A 21,294-nucleotide genomic window follows, 5' to 3' on the forward strand; every position below is an offset into this window, starting at 1 on the left:
GTTTCTGTGGACAGATCTGGGTGTGGAACTTAAACCGTGCTATTGCTACCTGATTTTCCACATTTAAGATATATAGTGAGGGGAAAAATATTTGATCCCCTGCTTATTTGGTACGTTTGCCCACTGATAAAGAAATGATCAGTCTATAATTTTAATGGTAGATTTATTTGAACATTGAGAGACCGAATAACAACAAAATAGGGAGTGCTCCTAATCTCAGCTTGTTACCTGTATGAAAGACACCTGTCCACAGAAGAAATTAATCAATCAGATTCCAAACTGCAGCTGGCAGCTGGGACCATAGTCTCCAAGAAAACAATAGGTAACACATTACGCCGTGAAGGACTGAAATCTTGCAGTGCCTCAAGAAAGCACATGTACAGGCCCATGAACATCTGAATGATTCAGAGGAGAACTGGGTGAAAGTATTGTGGTCAGATGAGACCAAAATCGAGCTCTTTGGCATCAACTCAACTCGCCATGTTTGGAGGAGAAGGAATGCTGCCTATGACCCCAAGAAAACCATCCCTACCTTCAAACATTAGGAGGTGGAAACATTATGCTTTGGGGGTGTTTTTCTGTTAAGGGGAAAGGGACAACTTCACCACATAAAAGAGACGATGGACGGGACCATGTACAGTAAAATCTTAGGTGAGAACCTCCCTCCCTCAGCCAGGGCATTGAAAATGGGTTGTGGATGGGAATTCCAGCATGACAATGATCCAAAACACACGGCCAAGGTAACAAAGGAGTGGCTCAATAAGAAGCACATTAAGGTCCTGGAGTGGCCTAGCCAGTCTCCATACCTTAATCTTATTGAAAATCTGTGGAGGGAGCTGAAGGTTCGAGTTGCCAGACGTCAGCCTCGAAAACCTAATGACTTGGAGAAGATCTGCAAAGAGGAGTGGGACAAAATCCCTCCTGAGATGTTTGCAAACCTGGTGGCCAACTACAAGAAACGTCTGACCTCTGTGATTGCCAACAAGGGTTTTGCCCTACTAAGTCATGTTTTGCATGACTTAGTATGCTAATCAATTTATAACTTTTTTGACATTAGTTTTTCTGGATTTATTTGTTGTTATTCTGTCTTTTACTGATCAAATAAACCTACCATTAAAATGATAGACTGATTATTACTTTGTCAGTGGTCAAACGTAAAAAATTAGCAGGATATCAAATACTTTTTTCCCTCACTGTTGGCAGTAAACTTCAAATAATTGAAGAAAGTTTTGTTATGCCATGATGCACAGGTTTTGTATTATGTTGCAACAATTCATACCCACAATTACAAGGCCTCACTGCAAGCTGCTGGCAGTGCTGCTGCCGTCATTGTAACATGACGTCTATCACTCGTCTCATGTTGCTGCTGTTATAACGTTACGTCTATCACTCGTCTCATGCTGCTGCTGTTATCGTAACATTACGTCTATCACTCGTCTCATGCTGCTGCCATCATTGTAACCTGACGTCTATCACTCGTCTCATGCTGCTGCTGTTATCGTAACGTTACGTCTATATTACATTTCTTTTTTATAATTTCTTGCTTTTGTTGTCTTTTCTGAGAGGCAGACAAATAAGCATTCAATGTGTGAATTATGTTTTGATACTTAGCTAGGTATATTCCACAGCTCAGATATTTTGTTATCTAGCCAGTGAGATCTGACATTCGGCCCCAGAGGTCACAGATTGGTTGTTCCCAAAAAAAAAATTTCAAAGCAAATGCAGAGGGTTTATCACTTCAATATCAACATACTTATTCTCAGAATTATTCTCTTGTATAAATTCTTAAAAATTCATCATATATTTATTTTCAGTGATTAGACAAACGTTCTTGTGGGACCCTCTGATGGGCTGCCATTAAAGATCCGCCATCTGGGCAGATAGCATTGGCTTTAATCAGAACAGTTATAAAGTTTGTTCTCATAACCAGTCGGGAGGAACTCCGATTTCATTGTCAAAAAGAAATTCACTTCAGCAACTGAAGTGTTTGGCCGAAGCAAGAGGTTTGGGTAGCCAAGCAACTATCTTTGTACAGTGTTACTGTTTATTTGTGTCTTTCTGTAGCCGATCTTAAATTTCCTATTACTGAACTTTGGTTATAAAATGGCTTTCTTGCACAAATCTAAGATCAGTCTCTTTGCCAAATAATAACCATTACAATATGAGGGATAAATGCAACACAGGCCTTACTCTTATCTGCTCATCACAGGGACAGATAGCCATAAAGCATCACTTCTCTCTCATTGCCCAGTTTAATACACACTCCACTAGCCTCGCTTTTTACCCTGCCGCCTGTAGCCATTTACCCTGCAATGTGCACTCAACCGCAGGAACAGAGATTGGATGGAAAGACTTGTTATTCTGGACTGTGTGTTTGCACTGTACCGCATAGAAATGTAACAACGGATACAATGTGGTGCGAAAAGCCTTCAGGTTATTCACTATTCAATCCCATTGTGCCGTACACAACACCGTAAACGACATCATTATCTTTGAGGTTTATAATCCTGTTTCTTTGCGTTGGTCCATCCTATTATCCCTCATTATCCAGCCACAGTGTTTCCTCAGGCATTGGAAAGGCCACACAGTAACACCTCCACCTCAGACTAGGCCCCTCAGCTGAGCACGTGAGTTGTCTTGAGGGGGCTGAAGTCTTTTCAGGTGTGCTGCCGACACCCCTAAAGTAACCAACCACACTGGCGGTGCTGCAAACTGCTGCTTGACATTCTTTGCTCTACCCATCCCACCGCCGGTTCCCTCTCTCCCTCACACTCTCTCTATCCCCTTTCAAATCATTGATTTTTCAGAGGTTCTATAAAATATTTACGATGTGTGGGCAGAGTTCTTTCTCGGGGAATTTGGAGGGGGAAAATCATTTTGAAGGCAAGTTGTAAAAGGGAATGGAGAGAGGGAATAGAGGGAGAAAAAAAGAGTGAGATAAGAGCCATGGAAGCTCTCGTGGAGTCGTGCCTGGAATACCAACATTTCACTTTGAAACTACTCCTGAATATAAATAAATAAACACATCCACTGATAAAGATCGTTATTCACTACTGTTGGTATTCCTGCATTTCCCCTTAAAGACTGATTCAATCGATTCCAAGCTGATTCCGACTCAGACTTTGAAGCCATACTCCTCATGTGTTGTTTGTTTTTCTCTTCCTCCTGCTGTTTTTCAGATAAGATTGTCTTTCGTATTTAGACGCTGTAACAACTTTGAGCCTTAAGACTGTTAGTGAATCACAAAAATGCCTGTAAATGTTGTAAATTATAACTTGTTATGTTCTGAAAAGAATGAATAGAGGGAAACAGACCTGTAACTGAAACAGCATCGTAGACAATGAACAAATGACAAGGCTGTTTGTCCAGTATTTTGAGGGCACACCAATGTTGACCTTCTGAATGGGGGGTCTTGATTGGCAGTGGATTTGTCAAACTACTCCCTCCACATACTTCCTATGGGGGTTCTTTGAACTGTGATGTGCAAATTGTATTTATTCATCGAATACTGAATCTTTCTGATTTCTGTCCTCAGGTAGGTGGGACTATGTACAACACAGGTCGCCATGTCTCTCTGCGAATGGACAAGGAGCACCTGGTGAATATTTCTGGTGGACCAATGACGTATAGCCATCGCCTGGAGGAGATCCGGCTGCACTTTGGCAGCGAGGATGGTCAGGGCTCTGAACACCTGCTCAACGGACAGGCCTTCTCGGGAGAGGTACTGGGGCAAAGGAACTGAGAACCACAACTAGATGTGGCAGTCTTGTGTAGTACTAGACTAGTAACATTCCTGTCTCCAGACCGCAGATGCCTTCTTGATGGCCAGGGTTTAAGCCACTGCTCAGACAACTGTCTATTCCCTGAAATCCTTTCTGTACACCGTCTCTATGTCCCCATCAGTACCATCACCTGACGTGACATAAAGAAATGACAAAAAGACATACCTAAGGGACCGGCTCTCCGACCAATTGTAAAAGAAAACAAAACGAAATCAGGAGCAGGATTTGAACCAGAATATGTTATATTGTTAACCAGCATCATTGAGTTATGAGTTACATGAGTTTCAGCAGACAATAGTTATCTTAAGTGTCAGTCTGACTGGCAGATTCAGTCTAATTAATGATTATCACGTGTTCTCCCACAGCGGCTGACAAATCGACAGGCAAATACTAATAAAGCAAGTATTTAGCGTCCACTGGGGCGGCCTGTCAGGGATTTGACCCGTGTAGGGGGTGGTTGGACTCTCTCTCTGCTCACTGTTTACTGTGTTGGTGTAGCCTCGTCATGGCGCCTGCGTCTTCACTGCCCCAAGCGGTTTGTTGTGAGTTCTTACGTTGCTGCAGCACAGAATAGGAAAAAAAGAGATCAGTAGTTGCTAGGGGCTCTTTGTTTGGTCAGTGTTGAGTGTTATAAGATGTTTGGAGGGCAGACAAGACATAGAGATCTGGAGAGACGTGTTGGATGAGGCGTTGCAATCTAAAAAAGAACTGTTCCCTATGGGGCCTGTTCTGACCTGACTTATGTATGTGGAACTTAATTCCCTTTTTATGCTGTTTTCTCTGTGCATACTCTGAACTTTAATTTGAAGCATTGGTAAACACGCAAGTTTCAGCAATTTGCCTGTTTGCGGTGTAAATCCAAAAAATTAAGATGCGGCAGTGATGTGTTAACATACAGTGGGGAGAACAAGTATTTGATACACTGCCTATTTTGCAGGTTTTCCTACTTACAAAGCATGTAGAGGTCTGTAATTTTTATCATAGGTACACTTCAACTGTGAAAACAAAAAATGGAGAAAAACTAATTGTATGATTTTTAAATAATTAATTTGCATTTTATTGCATGACATAAGTATTTGATCACCTACCAACCAGTAAGAATTCCGGCTCTCACAGACCTGTTAGTTTTTCTTTAAGAAGCCCTCCTGTTCTCCACTCATTACCTGTATTAACTGCCCCTGTTTGAACTTGTTACCTGTATAAAAGACACCTGTCCAGACACTCAATCAAACAGACTCCAACCTCTCCCCAATGGCCAAGACCAGAGAGCTGTGTAAGGACATCAGGGATAAGATTGTAAACCTGCACAAGGCTAGGATGGGCTATAGGACAATAGGCAAGCAGCTTGGTGAGAAGGCAACAACTGTGTGCACAATTATTAGAAAATGGAAGAAGTTCAAGATGACGGTCAGTGTCCCTCGGTCTGGGTCTCAATGCAAGGTCTCACCTCGTGGGGCATCAATGATTATGAGGAAGGTGAGGGATCAGCCCAGAACTACATGACAGGACCTGGTCAATGACCTGAAGAGAGCTGGGACCACAGTCTCAAAGAAAACCATTAGTAACACACTACGCCGTCATGGATTAAAGTTCTGTAGCGCATGCAAGATGGAAGAAGAAGGATGAGTACAACCCCAAGAACATCATCCCAACCGTGGAGCATGGAGGTGGAAACATCATTCTTTGAGGATGCTTTTCTGCAAAGGGGACAGGATGACTGCACTGTATTGAGGGGAGGATGGATGGGGCTATATATCCAATGGATGGAGTGGGCCAAAATCCCTTCTGCAGTGTGTGCAAACCAGGTCAAGAACTACAGGAAATGTATAATCTCTGTAATTGCAAACAAAGGTTTCTGTACCAAATATTAAGTTCTGCTTTTCTGATCAGTATCAAATACGTATGTCATGTACAAAAATTCAAGTTAATTACTTAAAAATCATACAATGTGATTTTCTGGATGTTTTTTTTTATTCCTTCACTCACAGTTGAAGAGTACCTATGATAAAAATTACAGACTTTTACATGCTTTGTAAGTGGGAAAACCTGCAAAATCGGCAGTGTATCAAATACTTGTTCTCCCCACTGTATTTGACATAATTGGACGTTAATTTCAACATATATAAATATAAAAAAATATGAAGGGTTGCAAATATGAATATAATGTTTAGATGCTTTCACTGATTCTGCTAGTGATGGGTGACCTGCCCTGAAAATTGGATTTTAAATAGTTTCAAACATATGTGCAGGTTATAACGGTGTTTCCAAAATAGTTGGGACACTGCATAAAATGCAAATAAAAGCAGAATGCAATGCAATGCAATGCAAATAATTTCATCTCTATATTAATTTGAAAATGGTACAAAGACAACATATCAAATGTTGAAACTGAGAAATGTTATTGTTATATGCCCATTTTGAATTTGATGCCAGCAATACATTTAAAAAAAGTTGGGACAGGGGCATGTTTACCACTGTGTTGCATCACCTCTTCTTTTAACTAGACTGTAAGAGTTTGGGAACTGAGGAGACCAGTTGCTGTAGTTTTGAAAGGGAAAATTTTTCCCATTCTTGTTTGAAATAAGATTTCAGCTGCTCAACTTTTAGGGGTCTCCTTTGTATTTTTCAGTTCATAATGGTTTGTTTAGCATCTGCACTCTTTTACCTCATAGTAATATGGTGCCATGCTTTTGTAATACGTGCAGAATTTGGATTGCCATTGTTTTTTTGATGAAATAAGCAAGACCTTCCCTGAAAAAGACATTGCCTGAATGGCAGCAAATGTTGTTCTCAAACCTGTATATATTGTTCAGCATTTATAATGCCTTCACTGATGTGCAAGTCACCCATGCCATGTGCACTAATGCACCCCCATACCATCATGGATGCTGGCTTTTGAACTGTGTGCTGATAAGAAACTACATGGTCCCTCTCCTCTATAGCCCAGAGGACACAGCATCCATGATCCCAAAAATAATTCAACATTTTGATTTATGAGACCTCAGCACAATTTTGCACTTCGTCTTCAGTCCATCTTAAATGAGCTTGAGCCCAGAGAAGGTGGTGGCACTTCTAGATCGTGTTTATATATGGTTTCTTCTTTGCATGGTAGAGTTTTAACTGGCATTTGTGGAAGCAGCGACGTACTGTTATCACAGACTATGGTTTTCAGAAGTGTTCCTGAGTCCATGCAGTGATTTCCACTACAGAATTGTGTCTGTATTTAATAGAGTGCCATCTGAGGGTCTTCCAGTATTGGTTTTCGGCCTTGTCCCTTGCATACATAAATTCCTCCAGATTATCTGAATCTTTTAATGATATAATGATCACTGTAGATGATGAGATCGCCAAACTGCCATTTTACATTGAGAAATGTTATTCTTAAATTGTTGCCCTATTTCCCCCTGCAGTCTTTCATAGAGTGGTGGTCCCCTCCCCATCTTTACTTCTGAAACACTCATCCTCTCTGGGGAGCTCTTTTTAGATCCAATCATGTTACTGACATGTTGCCAATTAACCTTATTAGTTGTGAGATTTTCCACCAGGTTATGTTTTTTTGCATTACACAGTCTTTTGTTGCCTCTGTCCCAGCTTTTTAAAAACCTTTTCGAAAATTCAAAGTGGGCATCTTCTTTTCAAGAAACAATAACATTTCTCAGCTTCAACAATTGATATGTTGTTTTTGTACTATTTTAAATATTTTGCACATCATTGCATTCTGTTTTTAATTCCCAGATTTTTTGGAAACAGGGTTGTACAATATATACACACCTAGATTTATTTTAATATGCACCAAAAATGTGATCTGTTTTACAATTAAAGGTTAACTCATTTTCAATTATACATCAATGTTCAAATGAATTTCAGGGTTTTGAAATAATATCTACAGCTGAATATACAGTAATAATTCCACAATAATAATACCCACTAATAATTTAATTATTTTGTCAACATTTCTTGCAGAAATCACTAATTTGGCTTTGTTTACTGACTATGAATATTTTCTTATTTTTTATATTATTTTTGTGAATGTGTAGCCAGAGTATATTTCAATTTAAAGTCTACCTAAATTCAATCTATTTATTTTTAATACACTGACTAGTCAACTAGTATACCCATCTGAAGAGTGCAACCAAAACATTTTATCTTTATTTGACTCCTGTTTTAGTTGGGTTTGGTTTGCTCCCACTGTGAGTTGGGAGTTGGAACATAAAAAGGTTATCGGTAGAACTTAAAGGCTTTCTAGAGACCAGAGATAGTTTGCTTTCACCGTTCATATATTCTATTTGGTTTAGTTATTGTAAATGTCTTGTTCAAGAAGGTGTAAAAGTAAAGTTCTACCCACCTCTTTATGGTTCAACAGGTTTTTAATGATGTGTTTATGTGGGCTGTATCTATGCAAACCTAACTCATCTTGTGACCTATACAGTAACAGCTATTCAAAGAGCAGCCCACACTGTCTTACATCAAGCAGACACGTTCATACGTTCTCTAAAACTGTCAGGAACTCAAGGAAAGTTCCCACATCATACTATTATTTTACAGTCTATTATTTTCTGAACTGCAATGAACAGAAAGATGCTGTTCGTTTCCAGATAATCAAAGTGTACTACTAAGTTTCTTCTGCTCCATTCTCCATGACCTTTCCTCAATCTTTCTTGGGTATTGTTGCTGGACCTGGACTATGTTTGGTTTTTGTCTTTGTCTCTGGTCAAACTGCCTTTCTAACCAATAGTACTACTTCTCAGCGCCAAGAGCCATGTCATCTTGTGATCATGTGACCAACCTGCCCCCCATACAGTACATGCTCAGTGTCATACATAACACATGACTCAAATAGCTTTCATTGTACATCCATGATCATATTTACAATCATACTACAATCATTATATAATAGACCACAGTTTTGTGTTTTTTTTCTCTTTCCCAGGCACATTCACGGTAGTTCTGATTAAACACTTCGACCAATGTGGTCTTCTCTTTAAAATTCCCGATTTGATAGGCATTGGTGTAACTGGCTTTGGCTAACAAGCAATCATTTCCCATAACACATGTGTTTTGTGCAACCAGACGCCAATATCTAAGTTTTAATGTTTCTGTTGGAGTTGTGTGAGCAAACAGCGCTGCAGAGTTGTGTGCTTGTACGGACTTAAGCATACTTCAGTATGTTGATTTGTTAATTCAGTACAATAAAAATGTGTTACATACTTTACACTCCCATTTAATTAAATGGTCCCTCCCTAAAGCCCACCTTTGATTGGAAGCTGTTCCAGGTTCACATGCACTGTTCAGGATAACCTGGGGCTGAGGTTCGATTACGTTTTAAATTAACTTAACACCTTCTAACTCATATCACACTGTACAAAATAAAATATTTAAAGGCTAGTAAGATGCATACAGGTTCCCATGGAAAGTATGTGGGGTGAGCTGAATAACAGTGTCCACTGAGGACTCTAAATGATCTGGAGAGATTCTGAATTAATGAATTGTCTCACATTCCTTGCTGTTTTCTCCCACCTCTTCAGCCCTTATAGGAGAAGACTCAGTGCTATTATCTTGGCATTTTTTAAATCAGATTTATTTAAGAATGGGTTTTCTCTGAACAATTGTTCCTCAGTTAATGGTTAGTTTTCTCATATCTTTGAGTGTAAGTGCTGTCCAGACACATTTTTTGTAGACTGAGATTCGACTGAGTCAAATTTAAAGCATACACACTGTGTTTAACAAAACCAAGTTGTTTAATGCTTTAAGGCTGTTTTTGATGAAACAGTAACAAACAAATAAAAATAGTGAATAGGGGTATTGACAAGACAACCAAAAATAAGAAAAACAGTTCCCTTACCAGACTCACTGCAGCTTCTAGGATTCCCAGATTAAGCCACTTTCACTGTTTGTCCTGATTATGCTAAATGCCAATAGACAACAAAAAGTGCCTTGTTCTATGCGAAGTGAAACACAAGTACAAATGGACAATGGCGTTTAACCTGCAAACCAGCATGTGTCGTTTAATGGCAAGTGCTAGAAAGTAGAGTATATTTCAGAACCACGGACAGCGACCTCTCTACATCGCATACATTTTCTTATTGAAGATTCCCAAGTGCCGCATGTTGGAGAACACATACATACCGCGTGGGGCAGACCAGCGGGAAACTGTCTGCTACAATGACACAAGTGTTTGACAAAAGAATGCCATTTAATATTGTGGATCAAATACTTATTTCACTCATTAAAATGCAAATCAATTTATGAAATTTTTGACATGCGTTTTTCTGGTTTTTTTTTGTTATTCTTTATCTCACTGTTCATATAAACCTACCATTAACATTATAGACTGATCATTTCTTTATCAGTGGGCAAACGTACAAAATCAGCAGGGGATCAAATACTTTTTTTCCCTCACTGTATGAATACAAAAACCAGGAAAGAAGTAATGGTGCTATTCTTCTTAAAAATTAACCTTGTATAGTCAAAGCCTAAGCTTTGCACATGAATAGTCTTAAATAGGACTATTTTGAAATGTAATATCCTATATGCTATCAAATGAAAAGCAAATAGTTGTATATCTTACACTTTAATTGTACAATCCTGTTTCCAAAAAAGTTGGGATGTTGTATAAAAGGTAAATAAAAACAGATTGCGATGATGTGCAAATTATTTAAACCCTATATTCAATAGAAAATAGTACAAAGACAGCATATCAAATGTTGAAACCGAGAAATGTTATTGTTTCCTGAAAAATATATGCCCACTATGAATTTGATGCCAGCAACACATTTCAAAAAAGCTCTGACAGAGGCAACAAAAGACAAAATGTTGTGTAATGCTAAAAAACAAAACCTGGTGGAATATCTCACAACTAATTTGGTTAATTGGCAACAGGTAAGCAACATGATTGGGTATAAAAAGTAGTATTTCATAAGTAAAGATGGGGAGGGGACCACCACTCAGTGAAAAACTGTGCAGGCAAATAGTGCAACAATTTAAGAATAATATTTCTCAATGTAAAATTGCTAAGATTTTTGTATCTCATCATCTATGGTACACAATATCATTAAAAGATTCAGGGAATTCTTAGAAATCTCTGTATGCAAGGGACAAGGCCGAAAACAATACTGGATGACCGTGATCTTTTCGCCCTCAGATGGCACTGTATTAAATATAGACAACTTTCTGTAGTGGACATTGCTGCATGGGCTCAGGAACACTTCCTGAATCCATTGTCTCTGAACACAGTATGCTGCAGCATCCACAAATGCAAGTTAAAACTCTACCATGCAAAGAAGAAACCATATAGAAACAAGATCCAGAAGCGTGGGCACCTTCTCTGGGTCTGTGCTCATCTTGGATGGACTGAGGCGAAGTGGAAAACTGTCCTATGGTCTGACAAATCAAAATTTGATGTTATTTTTGGGAATCATGAACGCTGCATCCTCTGGGCCAAAGAGGAGAGGGACCATCCAGCTTGTTGTCAGCACACAGTCCAAAAGCCAGCATCTGTGATGGTATGGGGGTACATTAGTGCACATGGCATGGGTGACTTGCACATCAGTGAAGGCACCATTAATGTTTAACAATATATACAGGTTTTGGAGCAACATATGTTGCCTTCCAGGTGACATCTTTTTCAGGGATGGAAGCCCTTGTTTATTTCAACATGTCAATGCCAAACCACATTCTGCACGTATTACAACAGTATGGCTCCATAGAAAAAGAGTACGGGTCCTAAACTGTTCTGACTGCAGTCAAGACCTGTCACCCACTGAAAACATTTGGCACTTTATGAAACGAAAAAATACGACAAAGGAGACCTCAAACTGTTGAGCATCTGAAATCCTATATCAAGCAAGAATGGGGAAACATTCTACTTTCAAAACTACAGCAACTGGTATCCTCAGTTCCCAAACTCTAACAGAGTGCTGTTAAAAGAAGAAGCAACACAGTGGTAAACATGCCCTTGTCCTAACCTTTTTGAAACATGTTGCTGGCAACAAATTCAAAATGGGCATATACACTCACCTAAAGGATTATTAGGAACACCTGTTCAATTTCTCATTAATGCAATTATCTAATCAACCAATCACATGGCAGTTGCTTCAATGCATTTAGGGGTGTGGTCCTGGTCAAGACAATCTCCTGAACTCCAAACTGAATGTCAGAATGGGAAAGAAAGGTGATTTAAGCAATTTTGAGCGTGGCATGGTTGTTGGTGCCAGACGGGCCGGTCTGAGTATTTCACAATCTGCTCAGTTACTGGGATTTTCACGCACAACCATTTCTAGGGTTTACAAAGAATGGTCTGAGAAGGGAAAAACATCCAGTATGCGGCAGTCCTGTGGGTGAAAATGCCTTGTTGATGCTAGAGGTCAGAGGAGAATGGGCCGACTGATTCAAGCTGATAGTAGAGCAACTTTGACTGAAATAACCACTCGTTACAACCGAGATATGCAGCAAAGCATTTGTGAAGCCACAACACGCACAACCTTGAGGCGGATGGGCTACAACAGCAGAAGACCCCACCGGGTACCACTCATCTCCACTACAAATAGGAAAAAAAGGCTACAATTTGCACAAGCTCAGTAAAATTGGACAGTTGAAGACTGGAAGAATGTTGCCTGGTCTGATGAGTCTCGATTTCTGTTGAGACATTCAGATGGTAGAGTCAGAATTTGGCGTAAACAGAATGTGAACATGGATCCATCATGCCTTGTTACCACTGTGCAGGCTGGTGGTGGTGGTGTAATGGTGTGGGGGATGTTTTCTTGGCACACTTTAGGCCCCTTAGTTCCAATTGGGCATCGTTTAAATGCCATGGCCTACCTGAGGATTGTTTCTGACCATGTCCATCCCTTTATGACCACCATGTACCCATCCTCTGATGGCTACTTCCAGCAGGAAAATGCACCATGTCACAAAGCTCAAATCATTTCAAATTGGTTTCTTGAACATGACAATGAGTTCACTGTACTGAAATGGCCCCCACAGTCACCAGATCTCAACCCAATAGAGCATCTTTGGGATGTGGTGGAACGGGAGCTTCGTGCCCTGGATGTGCATCCCACAAATCTCCATCAACTGCAAGATGCTATCCTATCAATATGGGCCAACATTTCTAAAGAATGCTTTCAGCACCTTGTTGAATCAATGCCACGTAGAATTAAGGCAGTTCTGAAGGCGAAAGGGAGTCAAACACAGTATTAGTATGCTGTTCCTAATAATCCTTTAGGTGAGTGTATTTTTCCAAAAACTATAGAATGTCTCAGTTTCAACATTAGAATAGTACAAAGATGTTGTCTTTGTACTATTTTCAATTAAATATAGGGATTAAATGATCTGCACGTCATTGCATTCTGTTCATGTTTACAATTTATGCAGCGTTCGGACGTTTTTGGAAACGGGCTTGTAGAATTAAGCATTATGTTGCAGTTAATAGCATCTAGCCTGGCTGACATGACCAACTTGACTACACAGTGAAGTGCAGTGGAGTAGACAGAAATCTGACAGATGCTGTGTGACCATGCACCTGCAGGACTTAAAACATCTTAGTTTAGCAACAGACTCACTGACTAGAAATTAACAAGTGATCTATATGGGGTCAGCCCTAGTAAGGTCACACCGATAAACATCATTTTGAGAGGTGCTTTCTAGTAGGTATCGAAAACTTTAAACAATCCTGCTAAGCTGACAATGTGCCACCTTCAACTTCAAACTGCATGCAGAGACATAACATATTTATTAATAAATGTATTTTATTCTGGCTAAGTACCCAAATCACAGAGTATCTGCCTTTAGCTGTCATGATCATTCGCTTTATATCCCAGCTATAATCTGATTTTATTTTCCAGAACTTTCTCACATCTGCCAGATCTTTACCCCTTCTCTGACACTGTGGTAGGTAGCAATGTAAACAAATTGTCAGAGGTGGTAGTCATTATGCATAACTCTGACAGGGAGCTGTAGAGCGACAGCTCATCAATAAAGGTTATAAAAGTGAGGGTAAGTGATTAGAAGCCATGTTGAGATTTTTGAAGTGAGACAGAGAAAGAGAGAGAGGAGAGACAGGCAGCCAGGCTCTCCAACTCCCCCAGCAGGAGATTGGTAGAAAGTTGGGATCGGGAGAGAGAAGCCTGGTTGATCTATAGAGAGGAGACATCACAGAGACTGAAAAAAGAAAAACACAGACTGGGGCTCATTCTAAATCCTTTCTCCTCTGTCCTCTCTCCTCAATGACCTGGAAATCAATAATTGATCAAGACATCTAAAAATTGTCAATTGTCATAAGCTAGTGGAGAACTGCCAAACGACCCAGCTAGTCGACTTTACTCAAGACACTCATGTCAGAAATACTTTATAGAGGACAAAAATGATCTTTGGTTAATGTATGGAGGAACATATAACTCACATTAAATCCCTGCAGTTTCCTTCACCCAGAAGGCAACACATGGCCCATTGACAACATATGGGTCACACAAACTGTGCCTATTCAAACAATCACAATAGCGCTTCCAATCTCCCTAAAGGTATCTCTGCTAATGTGTCATCTTGAGAAGGAAGTCGCCTATTTAAAAGAGACAACATTGCTGTTTATTTGTAGTTATTCAGAAATAACAAAACACGCCAAAAAGCTGCGTTGCTGTTCATTGTACACGTAACAAGTTGAAAATCCTGACTTACCGACGGTTTTGCTCTCAAAAAGAGAAATACAGCCTACAAGAAGAGCTCTCTAACTTCAGGCTATTCGGCGTGGGAGAGAAAGAAAATGTAGGAACCCAGTGTCCAAGCACACAAAGCTGTGTGTGTGGAAAGCATTTGATAATCGTTAACTATTCATTCTCTTAGTATAGTTTATGTCCACTCACTGCTTGCTCAATATTGTAAAATTGTGGGCGTGGTCTTGGTTAGCTTAACTTTCTGGTTAGTGATGGCTAGCCCTCCCAATGTAGTTATAAAGGGCATGTGTAAAGCATTACAATATGATGTATTTTGTAAGCATGGGACCATGCAATGTTTAATTTTTTTTTTCTTTAATGCAATTTTGTAATTCAATAACACAACCAGACAACCAGAGAATTGCATTTAAAAAGGTCAACCTTCACACATTGGCTAACAGGTCAGTCTGTTAGCCAATGGGTAACCAAGGAAGCCACAGGTTCCTCACACTCTTGAAGGTGTGTCTGTGAACACCAGTTTCATGCTGACTCCGAGAAACCTACTACAATTTACTCATTAAAATGTCTTGCACAACTAACTTCATTCATTTAAACCCTTTTATACATATAGTAATCCAAACTTAACGTAATTAGCTTGAAAACTAGTCAGTAGAGAAGCCACGGACGGAAATGGACTGTTTGTCATCATAGAACATTTTTGTGCATGTTTACTTTAATTTCCTATTCTCCACAACAACCTTTGAACTTTTTCAATAGGATCCCAGAGAGGACTGAGGAGACAAGAGGCAGCAGGTTAGGAAATGTGTTTGAGAAAACCCCAGACTGAAGGAGTGGGACTATAGAAATGATAGGGAATGGGTGAGAAAGGATACAGACAAATGAGGCAAAAGAGCAAACCTTACACACACAAAGGTGCATGCATGCACACATAGTAACTGCAAGTGGAGTTGTATCTGCCATTACCACAGGACTGAAGGAGTTCTGTCTGTTAACTGTTTTGATGAGAGCCAGAGAGACTGTCAGGGCTGAGAGGAACGAGAAAGTGGGTGGAATGAATGAAAGAGAATATATTTCAGAAAGAGAGAGAATCAGATGGATTGGTAAAGAGAGTGTATATGTGAAATACAGGGAGAGGTGTCAGAGCTGCGTGCCCGGACAGCATTGCTCAGGAGTAGGGCTCTGACAGGCTCTTTATGGCATGATGGCTTGGCTAGGCATAATGTTGGGGAAATATGAAGACAGCAAGTCGATAGCGGAAGAGAAATGGACAGTGCTAAGAGGGTGAGTGAAAGAGGCTTGAATGTAACTGACCCTCCCCCTCTCTCGTCCTCCGGGTGAATTGGGTCGTAGTCTCATAAAGCTAAAACACAGGCAAGCACAGTGTGATGCAACAGAGCACAGGACAATCATCACTTGATTACTGACACAGAGTAATCTCAGTGTTCCTCTCTACCCCATCCTCTCTCTTACTTCTCGCTTTCAATGTAACTGCTATTAGGTTCTCTTTTTCTCTGTCACTCTCGCTGAGGCTTCTCTCTCTCTCTCTCTCTCTCTCTCTCTCTCTCTCTCTCTCTATCTCCCTCTCTCTCTCACATAATTTTTCCTCTAACACCACTCTTCTTTTTCTCTCGCTTCCTTAGCAGAGGTGTGAAAAGGGGTGATGAAACAACAAGTAACACGATATGTACAGCACACACATTTCATGAACGTTAGAATAGAAACCACCATTCTCCCAATTTCTGAGATTCAAAAGGTCCACATTCCCAACATGTGTAATACTAATAGTCAAATGCTGTTGATGGAAAAAAGAGCTTATATTCACGTTTTGTTTTCTGTATTACTCAAAACGATAATTGTGATTTTTATGGGGAAGTACACCGAAGTGCTTAGAAAGAAAGTTGTACTGCAGCACTAAATATTTTATTCTGAACCAAGACAATCTGCAGAAACCTGATGACCAAGTGCTTATTTCTAAATTTCTTTAACCTTTCATTAAGTCTTTTGATATCAAAATTGACTTGAGAAATAGAGTTTTCTAAAGAATGCCCTAAATTCTACGTATCTAGTCTGACGTCTGGTTTCATGAGGTCAGTGTCAGGCCGTTTCAAATCACCCTACAGATTATATTGCATACAATACAGCAAAACCTGATTTGTCTTAGAATTGTACCTGGAATATCATAGCACATATTAAGTCTGTGTTTAATTTCCAGATTGATTGTTAAGGCACTGTAGGGGAACTGAGCAGAACAGCACATACTGTGCACAATATTCGTTTAGCCCAGAGGTGTTGAGGTGCTTTTTACAGATAGGAGCTAATAATGGTAGAGGTTAGACAATACAGATGGAGGTGTAAAAGCTTTGGAGTGAATTCCTTTAAATACAACAAAGTCCTCATTCCTCTCCACAGGTTTTTCAGAGGGGTGTTTTGCTTTTATCATGTTTTTTTAATATTATTTTCTGTGGTTGCTCTTTTCAAGGACGCACGCACAGCCACTGCTCATTTGCAGGCAAAATAACATTCTCATTTTCATTTTTGAAACTTGCTGCTGGAGCTTGAAGTCATGGCTTTGGTTTCAGAAGGGATGAGCTGGTGAGTAGTTGTGGGAGCTGGTGGATGGAGGTGCAATGTATTTGATGTCTTTTTAGAAGGCAGTTATTTAAGCAAGAGAGGAAACAGGTCAAAAACAGCAAAATGTTAAAATCAGTGTTGCAACCTACCTCTACTTGCCACCTTCCTCTCCTTGTCATTCTCTCTCCCTCTGGCTTTGAGTTTTAATTTGTTAAACTGCTGTCCTATGATACCAAATGCCTGCTCAACTCAAAACCCATGTTGACCATGTTCAGATTATCGAATGGTCATGCAGAGCATGTGTGGATTTGCAGGAAATTTATTTTAAAGGGGAATAACAAAGAATATCTATAATTTGGCTATGTTGATAAATCACTTGATGTAATTGTTGGACTATTTCTCTATGCACACAACTTTCTCACTCAGGGATAGCAGGGTCAAGCTAGCACGAGTGCAGCACAATCTGATTAAATTGCTCTACCCCCACTGTGTATATATGTACAGTATACATTACGTGCCTTCAGAAAGTATTCAGAGTCCTTCACTTTCTCTACAGTTTGGATTATGTTGTTTTATATACCAAATATATTAATTACATTTAAAATATTTTTTATTATATATTAGCAAGAAAGTTTATTTCTATAGCACAATTTGTACATAGAAACAATGCAATATGCTTCACAAAGAAAAATAATAATATAAAAATGCAATAGAATAAAAACTAGATCAAAAACTATATCAGCAACAATTTGATCAGCAGCACAACAACTTGCATTATCCGTTACATTTACACAGAGGTTATTCCTCTGATAGCACAAGAACATTACAAGAAAAATTATTTAAGGCAAAACAATAGTTAAAACATAGAAAAAGAAAATGGAAATTGAATAAAAACAAAATAAAAACAAAACTTAACTGGTAGATTCCATAATAGATTTGATAAGGAAGTTATAAAAGCTGCAGGGTGGTTTAGGCGCTCAGTCATAGGCACGTGAAAATAGATATTTTTTTCTAACCAGGATTTAAATATAATTGGTATTAAAACCTATTATATATTAAGTATAACTCAACAAAATGTGGAGAAAGTGAAAGCCTGGACTTGAATCCCATGAACATCTGTGAGGAGACCAGAGAACATCAGTTTAACAATCATATTAATTCAGTCTGACAGGGCTTCAGAGGATTTACAAGGAAGACTGGGAGTAGCTGCCCAAAAGACATTCACAGACTTGCCCAGCCACAACTGTTGTTGTCATGATGAAAGATTAATCATCGCCTTAGTGTGAGGTATTGTGGTTTTGGATCAGATTTTCTTCAAGGACTTCTCTGTTTTGCTCCATTCATCCTTCCCTCAATCCTGACCGCTGTCCCAGTTCCTGCCGCTGAAAAGAATCCCCATGACATGATGCTCCTACCACCATGCATCAACAAGATGAGCAGTACCATGTTTTTTGCTAGGCATAGAACTTGGCAGAAACGCCTAACAGTTAGATTTTGGTCTAATCAGACCAGATTCTGTTTTCCCTCTTTCTGGAGTCCTTCAGGCTGCATGTCATATGCCTTTTACTCAAGAGTGGCTTCTGTCTAGCTACTCTACCATAAAGGCCTGATTGATACAATACTGCAGAGATGGTGGTCCTTCTGGCAGGTTCTCAGATCTCTGCAGAGAAACTGTGAAAAACTGTTAGTGTAGCCACTGGATTCTTGGTCACCTCCCTGACCAAGGCCCTTCTAGTCCCGTTATTTAGTTTGGCCAGACAGCCAGATCTAGGAAGACTCTTGGTGGTTCCAAATGTCTTTCATTTCAGAATGATAGAGGCCCACTGTGCTCCTGGGAAATCCCAACACTAAAGCAATGTTCTCCAAATCTATGCCTTAACACAATTCTCTGAGGTCTACGGAGAGTTCCTTGAACTTCATGGCTTGTTGTTCCGACATGCACTGTGAAGTGTGGGACATTATATAGACAGTTGAGTGTCTTTCAAAATCTTGTCCAATCAACTGCATTTTCCAAAGATGGAATCCCATCACATTCTAGAAACACCTTAAGAATGATCGAAGGGCACAAAATGCATCTAAGCTCAATTTGGAGTGTTAAGGCATAGGGTATGAAAATGTATGTACTTGAGATATTTCAATTTTTCAATAAATTTACACACATTTCCAAATGTGTTTTCGCTTCGTCATTATACAGGATTGTGTGTAGATTGAGGGCAACAAATATTGCCAAATATTTTATCATTTATGAATTAAATTTATAATACAACTAAATGTGGAAAATGTGAAGGGATCAGAATAGTTCCCAAAGGCACTGAAATTCACTAAATATGTTGTTTTGTTACAGAGAAAATTGCTTGTCACATTAACTTGGCCCCTGCAGTGGATGAATGCATTGTCCAAGCATGTTATCAAATGCTCCAAAACACTTCAAACCAACTCATATTACACCCAGATCCTATTCTGGATAATGTCTTTGCACTCAACAAAAACAAAAATCTACTGTGCCATATAAAACCATGTTTAAATTATACTGTTTACAACAACAACAGAAATTGCCAAACATGGATTATTGGGAAGTCAAATAAATTATGTAAATCAGTCCGTAGACATAATCCAGAAGGAGATTCTGATATAATATGGCTTGGTTTACAGTGTCATTTTTTTTCCTTGTCTTGTTTTCTCCATTTCCATGAAGACCGGTTCACACAATGCGCAATGAGGCAAGGCCTTTGTCCGACATCAACCGTACCATCCCTGGATGGTGCTGAGCCAGTTTGCACCGACACATCTAAGGCCCCCAGGCATTGACGCTATGCCGCAAATAGGATTTTAACACTTGCTGTATGCCAGTGACTTAACCACGGCGCTATTCGGGGGCCTCCTATTTGTAGTGTTTCCAAGTGTTTTATAACATGCTTAGCCACATTTGTATATTGGATTGTAGTCAATTGCAAATGATGACTCAGAACATTGTGACAACATATTTTCTCTGTTAGAAAATAAGTGGCCTGAGGCCTAGAGGTTCAAGCACATGCTGCCTCCAGTGCACATGTTCGGCTGCAGCATAGGTTTGAATCCAGGCCACTGCTCACAAGTCAAGTCAAGCATGAACAGGCTTGAGACTACAAGATCATCTCCAGAAGCCTTGGTGTTCCTGTTTCCTCCATACTCACTGTTATCAATAATTTTAAAGCCCATACCACAGTATCCTGCATTCTTGGATGTGCCCGCAAGAGAAAACGTAATGAAAGATTGCATAACAGATTGTGTTAATGGTGGAGAAAGCAGGTCAATCAACTGCTAGTCAGATGCAAACTGACCTTCAGAGACAAGGTACAATAGTTTCAACTCACACCATCTGTTTTCAGCTGAGGGAAAGGGAGACCCACTGCTGAGAATGAGACATAAAAAAAAACCTGACTGCAGTTTGGCAAAACACACCTGAACTCGCAACTATCATTCTGGGACAATCTCTGGTGGATAAATGAGACCAAGTTAGCGCTTTTTGGTAAAGCACAACTTCTCTGTTTACAGAAGTTGAAAAATGAAGCCTTCAAAGAAAAGAAGACCTTGCAAACAGTCAACCTTTGAGGAGGTTCTGTAATGTTGCTATGCTGCCTCTGACACGGGTGCCTTAATCATATGCATGGCATCATGAAATCAGGATAACACCAAGGCACTTTGGAGTGCAATGTCCAACAGAGAAAGCAGGGTTTCCATCAGAAATGTCATGGATCTTTCAACAGGACAATGACCACAAACTCCAAAAAGCACATAGAAATTATTCAAGACAAAACACTGGACAGTTCTGAAGTGGACAGCCATGAGTCCAGAAAACCAGTGAAGAGGTCTGAGAAGAGAAGTTGGGATGCATGTTTCAAATCTGGGGGAACTTGAACAATTTGCACAAATATGGGCCAAACTGCCAGCCCAGAGGTGCAGGAATCTCATCAATGTCTACAGGAAATGCTTGAGTGTCAATTATTTTGTCAATTCCATTTCTGCTTTTTTTATTTTTTATTTAAAAGTATATTTTAGGTTCTGTGTCTGTGACAAAGTTAATAATGATAATATTAATAATGATAATAAATAATTGTGTAGACCGAATTCCAACTTATTTAAAACAAATCTGAGTTATTTGAAGATGCTTTTGGCCTTGGCTGTCTATTACATTGTTTGATTTTTACCAAATGTCTCAGACTTAACTAAATCAGCACACATTTTGACTTTTAAAATAACAAAATAATTGTTTCCACCATCGATTTTGGACCGGA

General features: G+C 39.5%; 1 protein-coding gene across 6 annotated transcripts in view; it reads left to right on the plus strand.

Annotated features, from left to right (window-relative positions):
* ca10a (carbonic anhydrase Xa) overlaps nt 1-21,294 on the plus strand; it is a 244,402-nt gene that overhangs the window by 208,546 nt on the left and 14,562 nt on the right. For all 6 annotated transcript variants that reach the window (XM_020046251.3, XM_020046252.3, XM_034292467.1 and 3 more), the window contains one exon: nt 3,536-3,721. In XM_020046251.3, the coding sequence (XP_019901810.1) occupies nt 3,536-3,721 (186 nt within the window). The remainder of the gene's footprint in view (nt 1-3,535; nt 3,722-21,294) is intronic.

The sequence above is a fragment of the Esox lucius genome, chromosome 5 (genome assembly GCF_011004845.1).
Source record: "Esox lucius isolate fEsoLuc1 chromosome 5, fEsoLuc1.pri, whole genome shotgun sequence".
Taxonomy (NCBI): Eukaryota; Metazoa; Chordata; class Actinopteri; order Esociformes; family Esocidae; genus Esox; species Esox lucius.